Genomic DNA, 18,484 nt, shown 5'->3' on the forward strand with positions numbered 1-18,484 from the left:
CAGCTTCCTCCTCTACTAGTACTCACATCAGCAGCTTCCTCCTCTAGTAGTACTCACATCAGCAGCTTCCTCCTCTACTAGTACTCACATCAGCAGCTTCCTCCTCTGCTAGTACTCACATCAGCAGCTTCCTCCTCTGCTAGTACTCACATCAGCAGCTTCCTCCTCTGCTAGTACTCACATCAGCAGCTTCCTCCTCTAGTAGTACTCACATCAGCAGCTTCCTCCTCTGCTAGTACTCACATCAGCAGCTTCCTCCTCTACTAGTACTCACATCAGCAGCTTCCTCCTCTGCTAGTACTCACATCAGCAGCTTCCTCCTCTACTAGTACTCACATCAGCAGCTTCCTCCTCTGCTAGTACTCACATCAGCAGCTTCCTCCTCTGCTAGTACTCACACTAGCAGCTTCCTCCTCTGCTAGTACTCACATCAGCACTTTTACTTTACATTAGCAGCTCCTAGTCTACAATCACCTCGGTGCCCTGTCGTTGCGATCAGATGGTCGCATCCATGAGCTAGTCCTCGGCTTGTCTCCCAACATTCTCGACCTCCTCGCTCCTCCTGGTGAGTCCCATGGCGCTCTCCGTTCCTTTTCCTGGAAAGGAGATGCAGCATACACGCCTCTCCTGTTCTCTAGAGGAGATGAAGCATACACGTCTCGCCTGTTCTCTAGAGGAGATGAAGCATACACGTCTCGCCTGTTCTCTAGAGGAGATGAAGCATACACGCCTCGCCTGTTCTCTGGAGGAGATGAAGCATACACGCCTCTCCTGTTCTCTGGAGGAGATGAAGCATACACGTCTCGCCTGTTCTCTAGAGGAGATGAAGCATACCCGTCTCGCCTGTTCTCTAGAGGAGATGAAGCATACCCGTCTCGCCTGTTCTCTAGAGGAGATGCAGCATACACGCCTCTCCTGTTCTCTAGAGGAGATGAAGCATACACGCCTCTCCTGTTCTCTAGAGGAGATGAAGCATACACGCCTCTCCTGTTCTCTAGAGGAGATGAAGCATACACGTCTCGCCTGTTCTCTAGAGGAGATGAAGCATACACGTCTCGCCTGTTCTCTAGAGGAGATGAAGCATACACGTCTCGCCTGTTCTCTAGAGGAGATGAAGCATACACGCCTCGCCTGTTCTCTAGAGGAGATGAAGCATACACGTCTCTCCTATCCCGTTGGATGGCTTCACTCTCACGGTTTCGTGGATCGCGCGATGAAGCTCTGCTCCTGTCTCTGAGAGTACTCTCAACGATCCTGCTCATGTCCTCGTACCGCAAAGACTCGGGCGCTGCGGTGAACCTCCTCTGCTCTCTCGCAGCATCTTCAAACATCTTCTGTTCCACACGCGGAGGCTTTTGAGACTTTTCCCTCCGTTGAGGAGAAGGGTAAGCAAACTCTGAGGCGGTGTAGTCAGGCGCTTCCCTAGGACGAGGATCGGGTAGTTTTCTCAGCCTCCACATGTCCGGCGGGTCTCGCTGAAACTTTCTGTGGGTCGTCGGCGACATCTGCTCTGCCATCCTCATGCTCTTGAAAGGAGACAGTACAGTTTGACCCTCCTCTCCTCCCCTCTCGTTGAAAGCCCTGCGCTGCTGCTGCTCTCCCTGTACTTGCTGGGACTGTTCAAGCGACAACCTCTGCGGCCTCGGCAAGTCAAGGCTGGTTCCCGAGTCCGCGTTGGGATGAATTTGCTGCCTACGAAGAGAACGTGAAGGAGCGGGTTGCATTCCAGGAGAGTCTTGCGGCATCAGCATCCCTCTTTGCGACTTCATCCTCGCCTCTCGCTTCCTTGACCTGCGTCGCTTCTCTCCAGTCTTACTTGCCTGTGAGTCTTTCTGCCTTGCAGTCCTCGCTTCAACCGGTGAGAGGGAGTTAGTCTCAGCCACCAGCCTGTTCGTCCAAGGGACAAAGCCGTTGCCGTCCTGCCCTTCCCCTCCATCTCTTTCTCTTTGATTCGCCTCCCCTGTCTCCTCTACGCGCCCCGAGGGCAACAGCCGCGCGATTCTCTTCGACTCTAACGCTCTTCTTGGTACTCCGTCTTGAAGGAGGAGAGGAAAGAGCTTTTGTCGCGCCTCCTCCGAGGAGTTGAGAGAGAGGAACATGGCATGGTAGACGTCCTTGTCAGCTGCTCTGAGGGCTCGAGCTTGCTGCAACATGTCCCAAATCTTCTCTTCCATCACTTCCTGTGGAAATATTCTCGACCTGCTCACGGCCAGGATTGTCTCCCCAAAGAGTCCGCTCGAGCGGAGAGGACGAGGCACATGGTTGAACAAGATCTCGGCGCATCTCCAGTAAGTTCGTCGATCGATCGATCCTCTCCGAATCATCTTCAGCATCATCCTCGCGACGTTACTTCCCAGCAACCCGTTGGGGGTGGAGGAGGAGGAAGGCGTCTCGTCCTCTGCTTGACCCCTCCCGTCTTCTTCCGTGTCACCGTCGCCTTCCAAGGACAAGGTCAGGTTGGTTGCGAACGTTGACTCCATCACGAGCTTCGCCACTTGCTGCTGTAGAGCGTTGGGGCGGGAGCCGGGGGAGGAGCTGGAGGAGGAGCCGGAGATGTCGCTGAGGCGATGTACGATGATTTCAAGTGCAGGGATGTTGAGAAGAATCCTGAAGTCTCTGATAAAGTTGATCACCAGCCTGAGGTCTTCCAGCCCGGGTCGACAAGTCTCAACGTACAAGAAGATCACCCGGTTGAACACCTCGTCGTCCACCTCTAGCACAGAGTCGAAAGCTCTTCCCGAGAGAATCTCATGCCAGTCGGGAGGAGGCCGAGCGCTGGTTTGCCGGTGTCGCCGAAGGAGCAGGAGGCAGGATTCCATCAGTCTGAGAGACTGTCGCATGTTCAACAACATCATCGTCTTGACTATCCAAGAAGAGGTTCGGTATACTATCTCCTCCTCGACGTTGTCAAACTTCGATGCGAACTGGAGGCATGACTCGATGAAGCTGAGGTCGACTCTGAGCTTTGCTGCTTTCTTGCGAATTTTCTCAAGTGCACTGGGAGACTCCTGTGAGCAATTGGCGTGTTGTTCAAGCTTGCTGAACAAGCCCTGAAAGCTTGAATTACTCTTTGAAAGACAATCATCAGCAGTAGAATTTGCATCACACAGTGATGATGTAGTCTCGTTGCGATCGCACCCAAACAAGGAGTACAAAACTTTCTCGACAAACTTCATACCAACCAAGTAACTCTCATTGCTTCCCCTTAAGGGTTCCTCTTGCAGTATTTCAAGAACGCTGCGTACATGATTTCCATCCAACGAATGATTGAAAGACGCGACAAAGCCGTTGATCTTGTACAGCACCATCCCCGTCTGCCAACACAGAGGATGCTGAGCTTGAGAGTCCTCACTGCTTGTCTCGGAGAAGGCAAGGCTTGACCGCATGACACGTACGTGTACAAGATTGATAAGAGTATCGAAACCAAGATTGAACATCGTCTTTCTCTCCTCCACCATCTTCATCACTCTTCCCCGCTGCAAGAACTGCAAGTGGAAATGAGGATGCAGGCAAAGATGATGATAGATTCACCTTGAGACCAACCTCGACCCAAAAGAAGGCATCTGTAAGCAAACTATCACTAAAAGAAGAGGCAAGATGGGGAGATAGATAGGAATTGTAGACAGGTATGATAGATGGGTATGATAGATAGGCACTATTTCACAACATACCTTTCTGCAAAGCCTCTTCTTTGTTAATCGGTTGTTGGTCACAGCTGGATTGACAAGTCACAATGGACTTTAAGACAGACGAGATCACCTCTTCATTCCCGACTGCGTGAGACAACGCAACATCTCAGCCACGAGCGATGAGCTTGCCTGCAACCCGCACGAATCACGTGAAGTCTTCGTCATGTTGCCGTTACGTTGGCGGTTGACATGTCAAAGTACGACAAAGCAACATCCCACGGCGCTTCTTCGCAAAGAGCGACTACGAGGACAGTCAGAAGTGAGAGGACGAACAAGAGACGAACCAAGTCTGATGAGACTCCTGAGCAATGAGGCCTGCAACTTGACGTCTTCAACCTCCTTCGCTTGATCCCACAAGTCACTGACGACATGACTATCCTTGTGGATTATGTCGAGAGAGAAATCCTGTTGGATACTGGTGGCTAGGTCGATGATCTGATCGAACGTCACCCTAACTAAGCTCCTTCAAGTCGAACTTGTCAAACCTTGCTAAATATCTTGAGACTTCTCACGTCCTCTGGGTCCTTGAATGACTTCACTCGCTTCCAGATGGTCAAACTTTCGTTCCAGCAACTCTCAGATTCTTGCTTGGCAAGTTGTAGGCGAGCATCCGTCGAGTTGATGATAACTTGCTGTCGCTTCATGTATCTAATTATCACCAACAACCTTTGCAACGTACGGAGGCAAGATTGCAAGCATACGAGATGATCTTCTGAATCGAGAATCTCGAATCCTCTTGTTTGAAATCCCATTAGTCCAATTGAGTCGAGGAACCCTAGCGGCCTGATTCCTCTGAGCTTGCAGACTCGCAGAAACATGCGGCAGGTTCTCGAGTTCAAAAGTTTCCCGTCACCTTGCAAACGTTTGCCAAAGACCTGACCTATGGCCTCGAGCAGCGCATCTCCTCCAAGCACAGACTGCGAATCAATATTCGAGCAAACAACATTCGAGCAGCAGACTTTGCACAAACGCTCGAGGCGGCGCAGCAATGCAGATGAATCAGGAGGAGAAGAAATGACTTGGTTTGCGCGAGGGATTGAGAGCCACTTCTCGCACAAGGGAGGCACAATACTCGCAAGCTCCTCTGACGTCTTCTTGGACACACCGCAAGTCCTAGCTTCCCTCATGACTATCTCAGTGAACAGTAGCAGCTGCACAACAAGATTCAGAGGAGCGCTGGGAGGGGAGGCAGGTCACAATACCGTCTGTTCAATGAGCTTCTCCCCTCCTTCTTGCAAGATGGTTCTGCAAGCACAAGGGTGAGCAGATGTGAAACATCCGTTTGATCTCACCTAGCAATGCAGCAGGACAAGGGCAGCAAGGCGGGCAAGGAGTTCGAAGATCGCGCCATGCTGCGCAACAGATTGACCAGAACTTTCCTTCTCACCTCCACCACAAGGTCAACGTTGACTGTCGACATTGTGCTGCGATCTTTGTCACATGAGATAAGCTCTGTCTCATTGAAATCGGCAGGTTGCAGGAGGACATGATTGCTGGATGAGTTCACAAGATCCTTCGACAAGCCGATGGACATGTGCACCATGATGGACAACATGTCATCAGATGCCTTCTCAGCTTCCTGGCTCCTTGATGTACACAAGTCAGAGAAGATTCAGAAGCTCAAGTCATCACCATCTCTGAGCCGAGAGCAGAAGATAGCAAGAACAGACGTCGTTGAAGTCCAAGAGTTCACGTCTTGCAAATCTTTCTGAAAGTTGATTCGCGAATGCAAGAATGACCTGCGGAAAGTCAGGCTCTGTGCATGCGTCCTGAACTTGTTGCATACTCCAGCTCGAGGAACTTTATGTTGCAGTGCAAACCGTCGCAATAGCATTTCATCCTATGAAACCGTTATCTATTGAGCAACTGTTGCAAACTTTCACCTTCTCAAGGCTGAAATTCGACGGAAGAGACAAGGAGAGGACAGAGCCATCAGATTGATTGATCGCCTCACCACTCGACTGCGAGCAAACGTGAGGCGGGCACAGCGCAATCAATGTCTCCACCGCGTTGACAAGACAAGGCTCCTGCTCCTCCTCGGCGAGATCCGATGACCTAACAGCAGCTGGTTGGCTCCCTCCCCCTCAGCTGGTTGGCTCCCTCCCCCCTCAGCTGGTTGGCTCCCTCCCCCCTCAGCGTCCATCCTCGTGTGATGCAGAGAAGCGTTGCCGCGTGCCTCGGCGTCTTTCACTTCCATCGTTCCAGTCAAGAGTGTTGAAAACTTTGACGCGTTGAGACGAGGAGAGTCTGATGCCTCCACCCTCTCAGCAGCACATTCAGCCCCTTCCCCTCCACGCAAGACCGTCAAAGTGACGTGAAAGGGAAGGCCTATAGTAGTCCTGCGTCTCCCTGCTGGGATGCCAGCAGGATCTGAGCTGTCTGCCTTGTTCATGCTACAGACAGCAGTTGACATCACCAAGACGATAAGGAGAGCTTTCGGCTTCATCTTTCGCGACATGGCCCTTGGCGACTTGAAGTTTCTTCCTCAGACGCTGGCAGTAGAAAAGAGACTCGGAGCCGTACGAGCGCTAGGGCATGCCGGAGATACAGAGACGATCATTACCTACTCGGCTCACTGCTGACGGTTTCTGTTCATCCCCAACTTCCCTTCAACGTACGCAGGCTGCCCAAGGTCCCAACAAATCCTCTGCCTCGTCCTCGTCCTGGTTCTACTTCGAACCGCTGCATCTCCCACACGTCTTGAAGCTCTTCCAACCTTGTGGGTTGATAACAATCTGCGTTTGATGTCTTCCTGCCACTCGTCCAATCGGATGCCCTTGACTTCCTGATGTCTCGTCGACTCTCTTGCTATTCCCGAGGGATTTTCCCATCTACTTCACCAAGTTCAAAATTCATCACCATTCCTTCGTTCTCCTGTAATGGGCGATACTCAGCGTAACGTTTCCGTTCTTTTCCAGTTATATCCCAGAACTTCACCTGCTAAGTTCTTGTACTGCCTTATTCTCAAATTTGTATTCCTAACATTCAAACCTCCCTCGGCTCCTCTCCTCTCCTCTCCTCTACTCCTCTCCTTCTCTCCTCTCCTCTCCTCCTTCTCATCTCCTCTCCTCTCCTCTCCTCCTCTCCTCTACTACTCCTCTCCTCTACTCCTCTCCTTCTCTCCTCTCCTCTCCTCCTTCTCATCTCCTCTCCTCTCCTCTCCTCCTCTCCTCTACTACTCCTCTCCTCTACTCCTCTCCTTCTCTCCTCTCCTCTCCTCCTTCTCATCTCCTCTCCTCTCCTCTCCTCCTTCTCCTCTCCTCTCCTCCTCTCATCGTTTCTTCCTCTCCCATTTTTGCGCCCGATGCCTATCACATACCCAGCCATCGTGCTAGCTGAGGCGCACTCACTCAGCCGCCGCCGGCGGCCCGGCGGCGCAGCCGGGGCCCGCCCTTGAAGTTCCAAGTCAACGCTGACCCCTTGAGGCTCCTCAGTGAAGATGTTCAGGGGTACTGACGTTCACAGCACTGAGGATGAGCACAATGCGACAAAGCAGCTTATTGCTGGGATTGTCTTTCATTTACTTTACACGAGCAGACGTCGAGCCTCACTGAGCTTCCTCCTCCTCCTCCCCTGTCCTCATTCCTGCTCCTGCTTCAACTCACTCCTTCCCCTCCTCTTCCTCTCCTAGTCGCAGCCCCTCACTCGCATCGTCTGTTACGAAACTCCACGTATCGCTTGTGCCCGTTGAACTTGAACGTCCACGACTTGTACTCCTGCAGCACCAGCTGCAGCTCGCACACGTGGCCCGCTACCCCCAGCCTCTTCGTCCTCTCCGTCACCACCCGCACGTTCAAGCACACGTCCCGGTACCCTCCCGACTGCCGCGGATCGTAGCTCCCGTCGAACCGGTTCTTCACCCTCATCACCTCCACCCGCTCGTCCTCCGTGATCGCATGCAGGCAGCGCGTCAGGTCCTCCAGGTCCTCGAACACGATGCACTGACGCACGATGTCCACCAGGCGCGCGACAACGCAGTCGTAGGAGCGCGAGAGCTTCTCGATGGCGCGATCGACGCTCTTGAGGTTGGCCCACTTGATGCGCTGGAGCAAGTCCGGGTTGAGCTTGGCGTCGACCCACCGCACGAAGTGCATGTCGTCATCTGAGGCGAGGATGGGGAAGCTGCCGTTGGACTTGTCTGCAAGCTGCTGCACCAAGAGCTTGAACTCGTCTTCCATCAGCATCGCTTGCATGTACAGCTGGTCAAGCGTGATCTTGGGCTGCTCTCTCAGCACATCCTTCGGCAGCATCTCACGGCAGCGACAGGCCCACCTTCGCATCGCGCTCTCTCCTCCCTGCTTCCCCGCCGGTACGACCTCGGCAGCTTCGACGGGCGTGACTCCCTGTAGAGGCACGCCAGCCCGCGGAGACGAGTTGATGGACCCGCAGAGAGAGGCGAGCGATGCGAGCTGATCCTGCACTCCCTGCCTGCCGCAGATCTCGTGCCAGATCTTCTGGTAGTGCCTCAGGTCCTCTTCGATAAACTTCCACGAGCTCTTGATTGCAATCTTCCTACTTACTTGCACAAGAATCCAGATAACGAACAAGAACGTGGGACCTCCTGGTACTTGAAACGGAAGTTTTGAGATGTACAAGTCCTGTAAGCCCTGCCCGATGAAGCACACTGTGAAGTAGAAAGGCACGTACAACATGAACCATTCTTCGTGATACTGGATGACATGCCCGAATGTCATCGACGAGGCCCCCAAGACCCACCAGTACACCGAGTAGCTCGATGATGTGCTGCTCGTCACATAGCCGACGGCTGTGATCAGCTCCATGATGCCGGGTACCCATAAGCACGCTGCGATCATGCCAAGCGCCGTCCGGTGCTGCCCCATGCTCGCCGTGATGGCGCTACCGAACGCCAGCACGAACACGGGGAAGTAGAGCAAGACGGTCCCGATGGATTGATACCAGGGGCTCCTCAGGTCGACACCGTAGTGCTTGCCCATGCTGTGCTCGGCATAAACAAACTTCTCTCGATCCGTGGGGATGCAGACAGGGACGACAGTCGACCAGGAGCACGAGGAGGCACCGATGACCCTCCAGGAGACCTCAGTCAGGTTGTCTCGATGAGCCACATCCTCTGACGCCAGCACTTGAAACCGCACAGGTTGCTCTCCAGCCACCGGGACAGGCGCAAAGAACCACCCGTTAGCTCGCAGCTCGCTAGAGAAAGTGACGATGAAGTCCTCATTCACAGCAAAGGACGAGCTCGTCAAGTCGTGGATTTCACAGCCGTTCCACATGAGACCCAGCAACGAGATCCCAGGGGCCACGACCGCCTGCGCATCCGCGGTCGACGCGATCTCAAGCGTTCGAAACCTCAGACTCCTCACAGCAATCGCGCTTTCATGGACGATGGACTTGCTAAACTCTGATGACAGGCTGAAGCAAGCCACACACGCGTACACCCCGACTAGGACAAGCAGTAGCTTGGACCATGGCTTGTACAAGGCATGGGTCACTGGTGTGCTGGTGAAGAGCACACTTGCTTGGCCTGCGTTCTTGACAGCAAACCAGACCTCTCGCAGTCTCGCTTCCAGAAAGTCTCCTGGAAAGCTGCACCTTTGCCGCAGGATGGCGTCGGTTCGGTCCAGCTCGTCGCAATCGACGGATTTGACCTCCATCTCCACGGTTTCCTCGCTGTTCGATACACGCGAGAACGCGAACAAGGACTTCAGGTACTGGAAGAAGTTACAATCGATCGAAAACAACACGACCAATCTGTTCAGCTTGCCTATCTTCCGAAGCCGTTGGATCATGAAAATATGCCTGAAGAATTCAACAAGTCTGCGATGTCTTCGGGTCTTCTTGTACCGAAGATAGCGGGAGTGCTCTGCCTCCTCCTTGATAGCGTATATCCCTCTCATCGCAAGCACAAGCTCGCACACGTGCCCCGCTACCCCCAGCCTCTTCGTCCTCTCCGTCACCACCCGCACGTTCAAGCACACGTCCCGGTACCCTCCCGACTGCCGCGGGTCGTAGCTCCCGTCGAACCGGTTCTTCACCCTCATCACCTCCACCCGCTCGTCCTCCGTGATCGCATGCAGGCAGCGCGTCAGGTCCTCCAGGTCCTCGAACACGATGCACTGACGCACGATGTCCACCAGACGACACACGTGGAAGTCATAGGTGCTGGCAAGTTTCTCGATGGCGCGATCGACGCTCTTGAGGTTGGCCCACTTGATGCGCTGGAGCAAGTCCGGGTTGTGCTTGGCGTCGACCCACCGGACGAAGTCGACGCTGTTCTGGGTGATGATGGGGAAGCTGCCGTTGGATTGCTCGGCGTAGTCTTGGACGATGTCCAGGAAGAGAGGCTTCAAGGCATTGGCCTGTGCGTAGAGTTGATCTAAAGAGTCCACCAGGGTCGACACCTTCATGCACTTGTTGATGTACATCGAGAGCATCCGACTGTGAAGCTCGACGAGGAATGGTTCTCTCTTACTCTCCAGGTTGTCAAAGCCTCCTTGGACGATGATCTCGAACTTGTTCTGTGTGTTGTATAGATGGCTGAAGCTGTGTAAAGACTCCGACCAACTGTACTGCAGAGGAACGGGGACCTGACAGCTGTCGATCTGGAACTTCTTCTTCGTCGCTGCCACCTGCGCTTTCAAGCACTCAACATCCTCTGCAAAGCTTGGAAGCTCGGTCAGCTCCTTCCACGCTTGCTCAAACTGCTCGACGTCTTGGCGTATTACCTGTCTGCCCTGGAACGAGTGCCACTCGCGGTTTCCGATCAGAAGCACGAAGACGACAATGAAAAAGATCGCCGCAGAGTTGATGGTCTGATCAATGATCCATGTGACCAAGATCTGGTAGATCCCAGCCATCAGTCCTTTCTCGAGAGCGAAATGCTCACTCAGAAGTAGAGGAGCCGGAAACAACAACAAATCCTGAACACCAACGTTAGAAGACATAGGCTCAGCAACGAGGTCTCGATTACCCCGAAAGTCTGGTACAGGACCAGGCCTTGCCGGTCGTTGTGCCAGTTCATCGTAGAGCCTCCGTACCCTCCAAGGCGAACCAGTGACGTCAGCACTATCCCCCAAGCTATCACCTGCTTCATGAGTCAGCGAAAGCCCTCTAAGACATCTACAGATCGAAAGTGCTCGCTTCACCTTGGTCGAGCCTCTCGGGCAGCGATGGTGCAGAAGAATCAAGCCTAGCAAGATACTCGCAAACATGACGACCCTCGCAATCAGCGACGAGTAGTCTGGCCATACACACCACATGTCGTGGAAGTTGAAGTCTACAACCTCCAGTCGCCTCATCGGCGTGTTGTAGATGGGAGCATTTCTGCTTTTGAGGTAGTTCATTGTCGACATGTCGTTTGATCTGACGCTCCCACAGACTCGAGAGTAGGCAATGTAGACCCAGTCCTTCCTGTCGTCCGAGCCCTCGATGAAGAAAGATACCACGTCAAGCTCCGTCGATAGATTGCTGGTGATGATGTAGAAGCCGTTGGATTGCACAGAGTCTTGAAAGCTCAGCTCGTACGTCGACCCATTCACGGCATGCGATACCCCTGGCAGTTGCTCTATCACAGCCGTGTTGCTCATGACGTCCTTGATGACATGCGGCATCCTGCAGTTCTCCACCATCAAGCCCATCCCCGCTATTCCCGGCGACTTGACGTTGGGCCATTTCGTTCCGTCCCGCAGCATCATCGCAGTGAACCTGAAGTACCGATAAGACTTGTAGTCCGCCACCTGCACCGATTTCCATAGAAAGATCTCATCCTGGTACCCGAAGATGAGCACGATGATTCCCAGGATCAGAAGGCTGAGCCTGTTGATACGCAGAAGCAAGAGCATGGAGATCGGGCGCACTGAGAGAAACACCTTCCATAGATCCCGAGCATGCAGGGAGTGCTGATATCGATCAGCGAGGTCCTGCAAGGCGTTTCCGGGTCTGGACGCGCTTGCTATCACGTATTCCTCTGCCAGGCGCGATTGTTCCTCAGAGTGAGAGTCATGGAAGATTTTCTCGGGGGGGCTGCATGCCTCCTTGCCCTCAGGCATCTTGGTAGCTCCCGGCTCGTCTTCTAGGGGAGGAAGCTTATTGCTGCGAGCAGGCGAAAGGAGAGTGTCATCTGGGAAGGCGAGTGAGGTTTCGATAGTATCCATCTTGTCACAGTAAAATCCATTTCTCAAGTAGAAATCCGCTCCATATCCTTCATGCTAAACATTTTGATCTCCACTTCTGAAGGATTTACTTAGTTCTCTCTCCTTTCATTCTCTCTCCTTTGTTCTCTCCCTTCGTTCCCACTTATGTTCTCTTCCCTCCTTTGAACCTTCTATTTCTGTACTCGAGCTCTTTCCTCACTATGTCTCTTGGTTTGTCTGTGCTCCTCCTCTTTCTAGCATCATCTCCACTGCTCGTTCTTCGTTCTCCTGCCTTCTCCTTCCCTCCACCTCCTTCGCTGCTCTGACTTCTTCCATCCCGCTCCCCAAACATGCGCAAACCATGGAATCATTACTGCGAGCTCGCTAAACCTACGGAATCTCTCTACTACCAACAGTTCTGCCTGATACATTTTAAAAAGAAAATCACTGTATTGTCTCCTAGTTAAACGCGGAGGACACCAAATATCACATAGGAATGAGAAGCCTATCAGGATTGCTGCCTTGGAAAGTCTCTAGGAGTTTTTGTTTTGAGAGTTCTGAGGCCCTTTCAGTTTCCCGAGAATCTTCTGTAAATATTTGAAATTTGACTACAAACATTTCGATAAATTATTTGAATAATTCTGAACCGTAAAGGGACAGTAATGTGACGTGACTGATCTTTTAAATGGCCTCTAGTACCCCATCCAATCCCATCCCACCCACCCCACCCAATCAAGGTCTAATAGTACCAAGGGCGTAGCGACCAAGTACCCCACCCCACCCCCTAGAGGTCTCATATGTACTATCGGACCTCCCCATTAAGACTGACCCCCAATTGGAGGGGACGTGAACGCTGCGGAAATTGACTGCCGAAAAGGTGAAAAAAACTTCAGTTTGTGTAATACAATATTTCAAATTTGATAAGATAATTCTAACCAAAAACTAACTACCTACAAATTTGCCACCTACTTCTTTGAAAAAAAACTCCTAGAAACTTTTGAAAGGCAGCAATTAAAGAGAGCTATTTTTGCTATATCAAATTTAGTGTCCTCCGGATCTCACTAGGAGACAGTTTGAAGAAGCTTCTTTTTTTTGGTCAGGTCTAGAGGAGTGGAGAACTGTTGGTAGTAGAGAGATACCGCAAGGATGGGGGTCAAAAGCGTTTGGGGATGCGCGCACAAGGAGAGGCTGAGGAAGAGGAATGAAGGAGGAACGAGGAAAGAAGGAGGAAGCGAAAGCGAGAGGAGAAGGGAGAAGAAAGCAAGACAATCAAGGAGAGAAGAAGAGAAAGAAAAGTTAGGGAGTGTGTGAGCAAACAAATCTTCACACTTGCCAATACCAAGCCTGTACACATTCCAAATTTTCCCTCGCCTTTGAGTGACAAATCCGTCGATTTCGTTTGACATCTCAGTTGTGAAGATGAAAACCCAAAATTCTTAAGACTGCCCTGGCAGTAAGATGATAACTATCGAAACCTCACTCGCCTTCCCAGATGACACTCTTCTTTCGCCTGCTCGCAGCAATAAGCTTCCTCCCCTAGGAGACGAGCCGGGAGCTACCAAGATGCCTGAGGGCAAGGAGGCATGCAGCCCCCCCGAGAAAATCTTCCATGACTCTCACTCTGAGGAACAATCGCGCCTGGCAGAGGAATACGTAATAGCAAGCGCGTCCAGACCCGGAAACGCCTTGCAAGACCTCGCTGATCGATATCAGCACTCCCTGCATGCTCGGGATCTATGGAAGGTGTTTCTCTCAGTGCGCCCGATCTCCATGCTCTTGCTTCTGCGTATCAGCAGGCTCAGCCTTCTGATCCTGGGAATCATCGTGCTCATCTTCGGGTACCAGGATGAGATCTTTCTGTGGAAATCGGTGCAGGTGGCGGACTACAAGTCTTATCGGTACTTCAGGTTCACTGCGATGATGCTGCGGGACGGAACGAAATGGCCCAACGTCAAGTCGCCGGGAATAGCGGGGATGGGCTTGATCGTGGAGAACTGCAGGATGCCGCATGTCATGAAGGACGTGGCTGTGATAGAGCAACTGCCAGGGGTATCGCATGCCGTGAATGGGTCGACGTACGAGCTGAGCTTTCAAGACTCTGTGCAATCCAACGGCTTCTACATCATCACCAGCAATCTATCGACGGAGCTTGACGTGGTATCTTTCTTCATCGAGGGCTCGGACGACAGGAAGGACTGGGTCTACATTGCCTACTCTCGAGTCTGTGGGAGCGTCAGATCAAACGACATGTCGACAAAGAACTACCTCAAAAGCAGAAATGCTCCCATCTACAACACGCCGATGAGGCGACTGGAGGTTGTAGACTTCAACTTCCACGACATGTGGTGTGTATGGCCAGACTACTCGTCGCTGATTGCGAGGGTCGTCATGTTTGCGAGTATCTTGCTAGGCTTGATTCTTCTGCACCATCGCTGCCCGAGAGGCTCGACCAAGGTGAAGCGAGCACTTTCGATCTGTAGATGTCTTAGAGGGCTTTCGCTGACTCATGAAGCAGGTGATAGCTTGGGGGATAGTGCTGACGTCACTGGTTCGCCTTGGAGGGTACGGAGGCTCTACGATGAACTGGCACAACGACCGGCAAGGCCTGGTCCTGTACCAGACCTTCGGGGTAATCGAGACCTCGTTGCTGAGCCTATGTCTTCTAACGTTGGTGTTCAGGATTTGTTGTTGTTTCCGGCTCCTCTACTTCTGAGTGAGCATTTCGCTCTCGAGAAAGGACTGATGGCTGGGATCTACCAGATCTTGGTCACATGGATCATTGATCAGACCATCAACTCTGCGGCGATCTTTTTCATTGTCGTCTTCGTGCTTCTGATCGGAAACCGCGAGTGGCACTCGTTCCAGGGCAGACAGGTAATACGCCAAGACGTCGAGCAGTTTGAGCAAGCGTGGAAGGAGCTGACCGAGCTTCCAAGCTTTGCAGAGGATGTTGAGTGCTTGAAAGCGCAGGTGGCAGCGACGAAGAAGAAGTTCCAGATCGACAGCTGTCAGGTCCCCGTTCCTCTGCAGTACAGTTGGTCGGAGTCTTTACACAGCTTCAGCCATCTATACAACACACAGAACAAGTTCGAGATCATCGTCCAAGGAGGCTTTGACAACCTGGAGAGTAAGAGAGAACCATTCCTCGTCGAGCTTCACAGTCGGATGCTCTCGATGTACATCAACAAGTGCATGAAGGTGTCGACCCTGGTGGACTCTTTAGATCAACTCTACGCACAGGCCAATGCCTTGAAGCCTCTCTTCCTGGACATCGTCCAAGACTACGCCGAGCAATCCAACGGCAGCTTCCCCATCATCACCCAGAACAGCGTCGACTTCGTCCGGTGGGTCGACGCCAAGCACAACCCGGACTTGCTCCAGCGCATCAAGTGGGCCAACCTCAAGAGCGTCGATCGCGCCATCGAGAAGCTCTCGCGCTCCTATGACTTCCACGTGTGTCGTCTGGTGGACATCGTGCGTCAGTGCATCGTGTTCGAGGACCTGGAGGACCTGACGCGCTGCCTGCATGCGATCACGGAGGACGAGCGGGTGGAGGTGATGAGGGTGAAGAACCGGTTCGACGGGAGCTACGACCCGCGGCAGTCGGGAGGGTACCGGGACGTGTGCTTGAACGTGCGGGTGGTGACGGAGAGGACGAAGAGGCTGGGGGTAGCGGGGCACGTGTGCGAGCTTGTGCTTGCGATGAGAGGGATATACGCTATCAAGGAGGAGGCAGAGCACTCCCGCTATCTTCGGTACAAGAAGACCCGAAGACATCTCAGACTGAGATACTTTTTCACATTCCTCCTTCTTGCTTTCAGGCTTCGGAAGATAGGCAAGCTGAACAGATTGGTCGTGTTGTTTTCGATCGATTGTAACTTCTTCCAGTACCTGAAGTCCTTGTTCGCGTTCTCGCGAGTATCGAACAGCGAGGAAACCGTGGAGATGGAGGTCAAATCCGTCGATTGCGACGAGCTGGACCGAACCGACGCCATCCTGCGGCAAAGGTGCAGCTTTCCAGGAGACTTTCTGGAAGCGAGACTGCGAGAGGTCTGGTTTGCTGTCAAGAACGCAGGCCAGGCAACTGTGCTTTTCACCAGCACACCAGTGACCCATGCCTTGTACAAGCCATGGTCCAAGCTACTGCTTGTCCTAGTCGGGGTGTACGCGTGTGTGGCTTGCTTCAGCCTGTCGCCAGAGTTTAGCAAGTCCATCGTCCATGAAAGCGCGATTGCTCTGAGGAGTCTGAGGTTTCGAACGCTTGAGATCGCGTCGACCGCGGATGCGCAGGCGGTCGTGGCCCCTGGGATCTCGTTGCTGGGTCTCATGTGGAACGGCTGTGAAATCCACGACTTGACGAGCTCGTCCTTTGCTGTGAATGAGGACTTCATCGTCACTTTCTCTAGCGAGCTGCGAGCTAACGGGTGGTTCTTTGCGCCTGTCCCGGTGGCTGGAGAGCAACCTGTGCGGTTTCAAGTGCTGGCGTCAGAGGATGTGGCTCATCGAGACAACCTGACTGAGGTCTCCTGGAGGGTCATCGGTGCCTCCTCGTGCTCCTGGTCGACTGTCGTCCCTGTCTGCATCCCCACGGATCGAGAGAAGTTTGTTTATGCCGAGCACAGCATGGGCGAGCACTACGGTGTCGACCTGAGGAGCCCCTGGTATCAATCCATCGGGACCGTCTTGCTCTACTTCCCCGTGTTCGTGCTGGCGTTCGGTAGCGCCATCACGGCGAGCATGGGGCAGCACCGCACCCCGCTTGGCATGATCGCAGCGTGCTTGTGGGTACCCGGCATCATGGAGCTGATCACAGCCGTCGGCTATGTGACGAGCAGCACATCATCGAGCTACTCGGTGTACTGGTGGGTCTTGGGGGCCTCGTCGATGACATTCGGGCATGTCATCCAGTATCACGAAGAATGGTTCATGTTGTACGTGCCCGTTCACTTTGCTGTGTGCTTCATCGGGCAGGGCTTACAGGACTTGTACATCTCAAAACTTCCGTTGCAAGTACCCGAAGGTCCCACGTTCTTGTTCGTTATCTGGATTCTCATGCATGTTGCCAAGAAGATTGCAATCAAGAGCTCGTGGAAGTTTATCGAAGAGGACCTGAGGCACTACCAGAAGATCTGGCACGAGATCTGCGGCAGGCAGGGAGTGCAGGATCAGCTCGCATCGCTCGCCTCTCTCTGCGGGTCCATCAACTCGTCTCCGCGGGCTGGCGTGCCTCTACAGGGAGTCACGCCCGTCGAAGCTGCCGAGGTCGTACCGGCGGGGAAGCAGGGAGGAGAGAGCGCGATGCGAAGGTGGGCCTGTCGCTGCCGTGAGATGCTGCCGAAGGATGTGCTGAGAGAGCAGCCCAAGATCACGCTTGACCAGCTGTACATGCAAGCGATGCTGATGGAAGACGAGTTCAAGCTCTTGGTGCAGCAGCTTGCAGACAAGTCCAACGGCAGCTTCCCCATCCTCGCCTCAGATGACGACATGCACTTCGTGCGGTGGGTCGACGCCAAGCACAACCCGGACTTGCTCCAGCGCATCAAGTGGGCCAACCTCAAGAGCATCGATCGCGCCATCGAGAAGCTCTCGCGCTCCTACGACTGCGTTGTCGCGCGCCTGGTGGACATCGTGCGTCAGTGCATCGTGTTCGAGGACCTGGAGGACCTGACGCGCTGCCTGCATGCGATCACGGAGGACGAGCGGGTGGAGGTGATGAGGGTGAAGAACCGGTTCGACGGGAGCTACGACCCGCGGCAGTCGGGAGGGTACCGGGACGTGTGCTTGAACGTGCGGGTGGTGACGGAGAGGACGAAGAGGCTGGGGGTAGCGGGCCACGTGTGCGAGCTGCAGCTGGTGCTGCAGGAGTACAAGTCGTGGACGTTCAAGTTCAACGGGCACAAGCGATACGTGGAGTTTCGTAACAGACGATGCGAGTGAGGGGCTGCGACTAGGAGAGGAAGAGGAGGGGAAGGAGTGAGAAGCAGGAGCAGGAATGAAGACAGGGGAGGAGGAGGAGGAAGCTCAGTGAGGCTCGACGTCTGCTCGTGTAAAGTAAATGAAAGAATATTCTATGCCGCATCCCCTCCCTGACGTCTTGCTGGTCATCTTGAGAAGCCTGGCCGCGTCCAAACCTGCTGCTCGATCTCCGTCCACTCCTGTCACTTGTTGAGCATGTCGAGACAAGTCAACGCATGTCACGACAACATTACGTAGATGTGTTGAATGTCACTTAAGCATATCATACATGGGATTGCGCATCATAATCCTCGTCATCATCATCTCCATCATCATCATCTCCATCATCATCATCTCCATCATCATCATCATGGTCATCTCCATTGTCATCGTCGTCGTCATCATCATCGTCATCTTCCTCCTCTTCCTCCTCCTCCTCCTCCTCTTCGTCATCATCATCTCCATCATCATCGTCGTCGTCAAAATCATCATCATCATCATCATCATCATCATCATCATCATCATCATCATCATCATCATCATCATATCTTCTTCTGTCTTCTCACCTTCTCACTCGGAGTCTGCAGCGCAACCTTGAGGGAGGAGAGTCAGCGGTTGCAGAAGGTTATGACTCCTCACCTGGCTCGGCAGATTTTTCCGCACATGCAGCGGCGGCTGAGCCCATCGACCAACCCAGACGCCTGAAAAAGAAGAGAAGAGAAGAGATGA

General features: G+C 53.3%; 3 protein-coding genes across 3 annotated transcripts; 1 reads left to right on the forward strand and 2 right to left on the reverse strand.

Moving 5' to 3' along the window:
• Positions 1-632: 632 nt before the first annotated feature.
• On the reverse strand, positions 633-1,040 carry GUITHDRAFT_56999 (hypothetical protein; the record flags this gene model as incomplete). Its single annotated transcript, XM_005819735.1, has 1 exon — positions 633-1,040. A coding segment is annotated over one exon (408 nt), but the record flags the coding sequence as incomplete, so codon positions are not given.
• A 6,290-nt stretch (positions 1,041-7,330) lies between these two features.
• On the reverse strand, positions 7,331-11,821 carry GUITHDRAFT_121009 (hypothetical protein; the record flags this gene model as incomplete). Its single annotated transcript, XM_005819736.1, has 3 exons — positions 7,331-10,588; positions 10,639-10,752; positions 10,814-11,821. The coding sequence occupies 3 exons, from the start codon at positions 11,819-11,821 to the stop codon at positions 7,331-7,333; spliced, it is 4,380 nt and encodes a 1,459-aa protein (XP_005819793.1).
• A 1,437-nt stretch (positions 11,822-13,258) lies between these two features.
• GUITHDRAFT_121010 (hypothetical protein) lies at positions 13,259-17,737 on the forward strand (the record flags this gene model as incomplete). The annotated part of the gene is made up of 3 exons (XM_005819737.1): positions 13,259-14,254; positions 14,316-14,429; positions 14,480-17,737. 3 exons carry the CDS (start codon positions 13,259-13,261, stop codon positions 17,735-17,737), a joined length of 4,368 nt encoding a protein of 1,455 aa, XP_005819794.1.
• Between the last annotated feature and the right edge of the window lie 747 nt (positions 17,738-18,484).

This window comes from Guillardia theta (assembly GCF_000315625.1).
Source record: "Guillardia theta CCMP2712 unplaced genomic scaffold GUITHscaffold_208, whole genome shotgun sequence".
Taxonomy (NCBI): Eukaryota; class Cryptophyceae; order Pyrenomonadales; family Geminigeraceae; genus Guillardia; species Guillardia theta.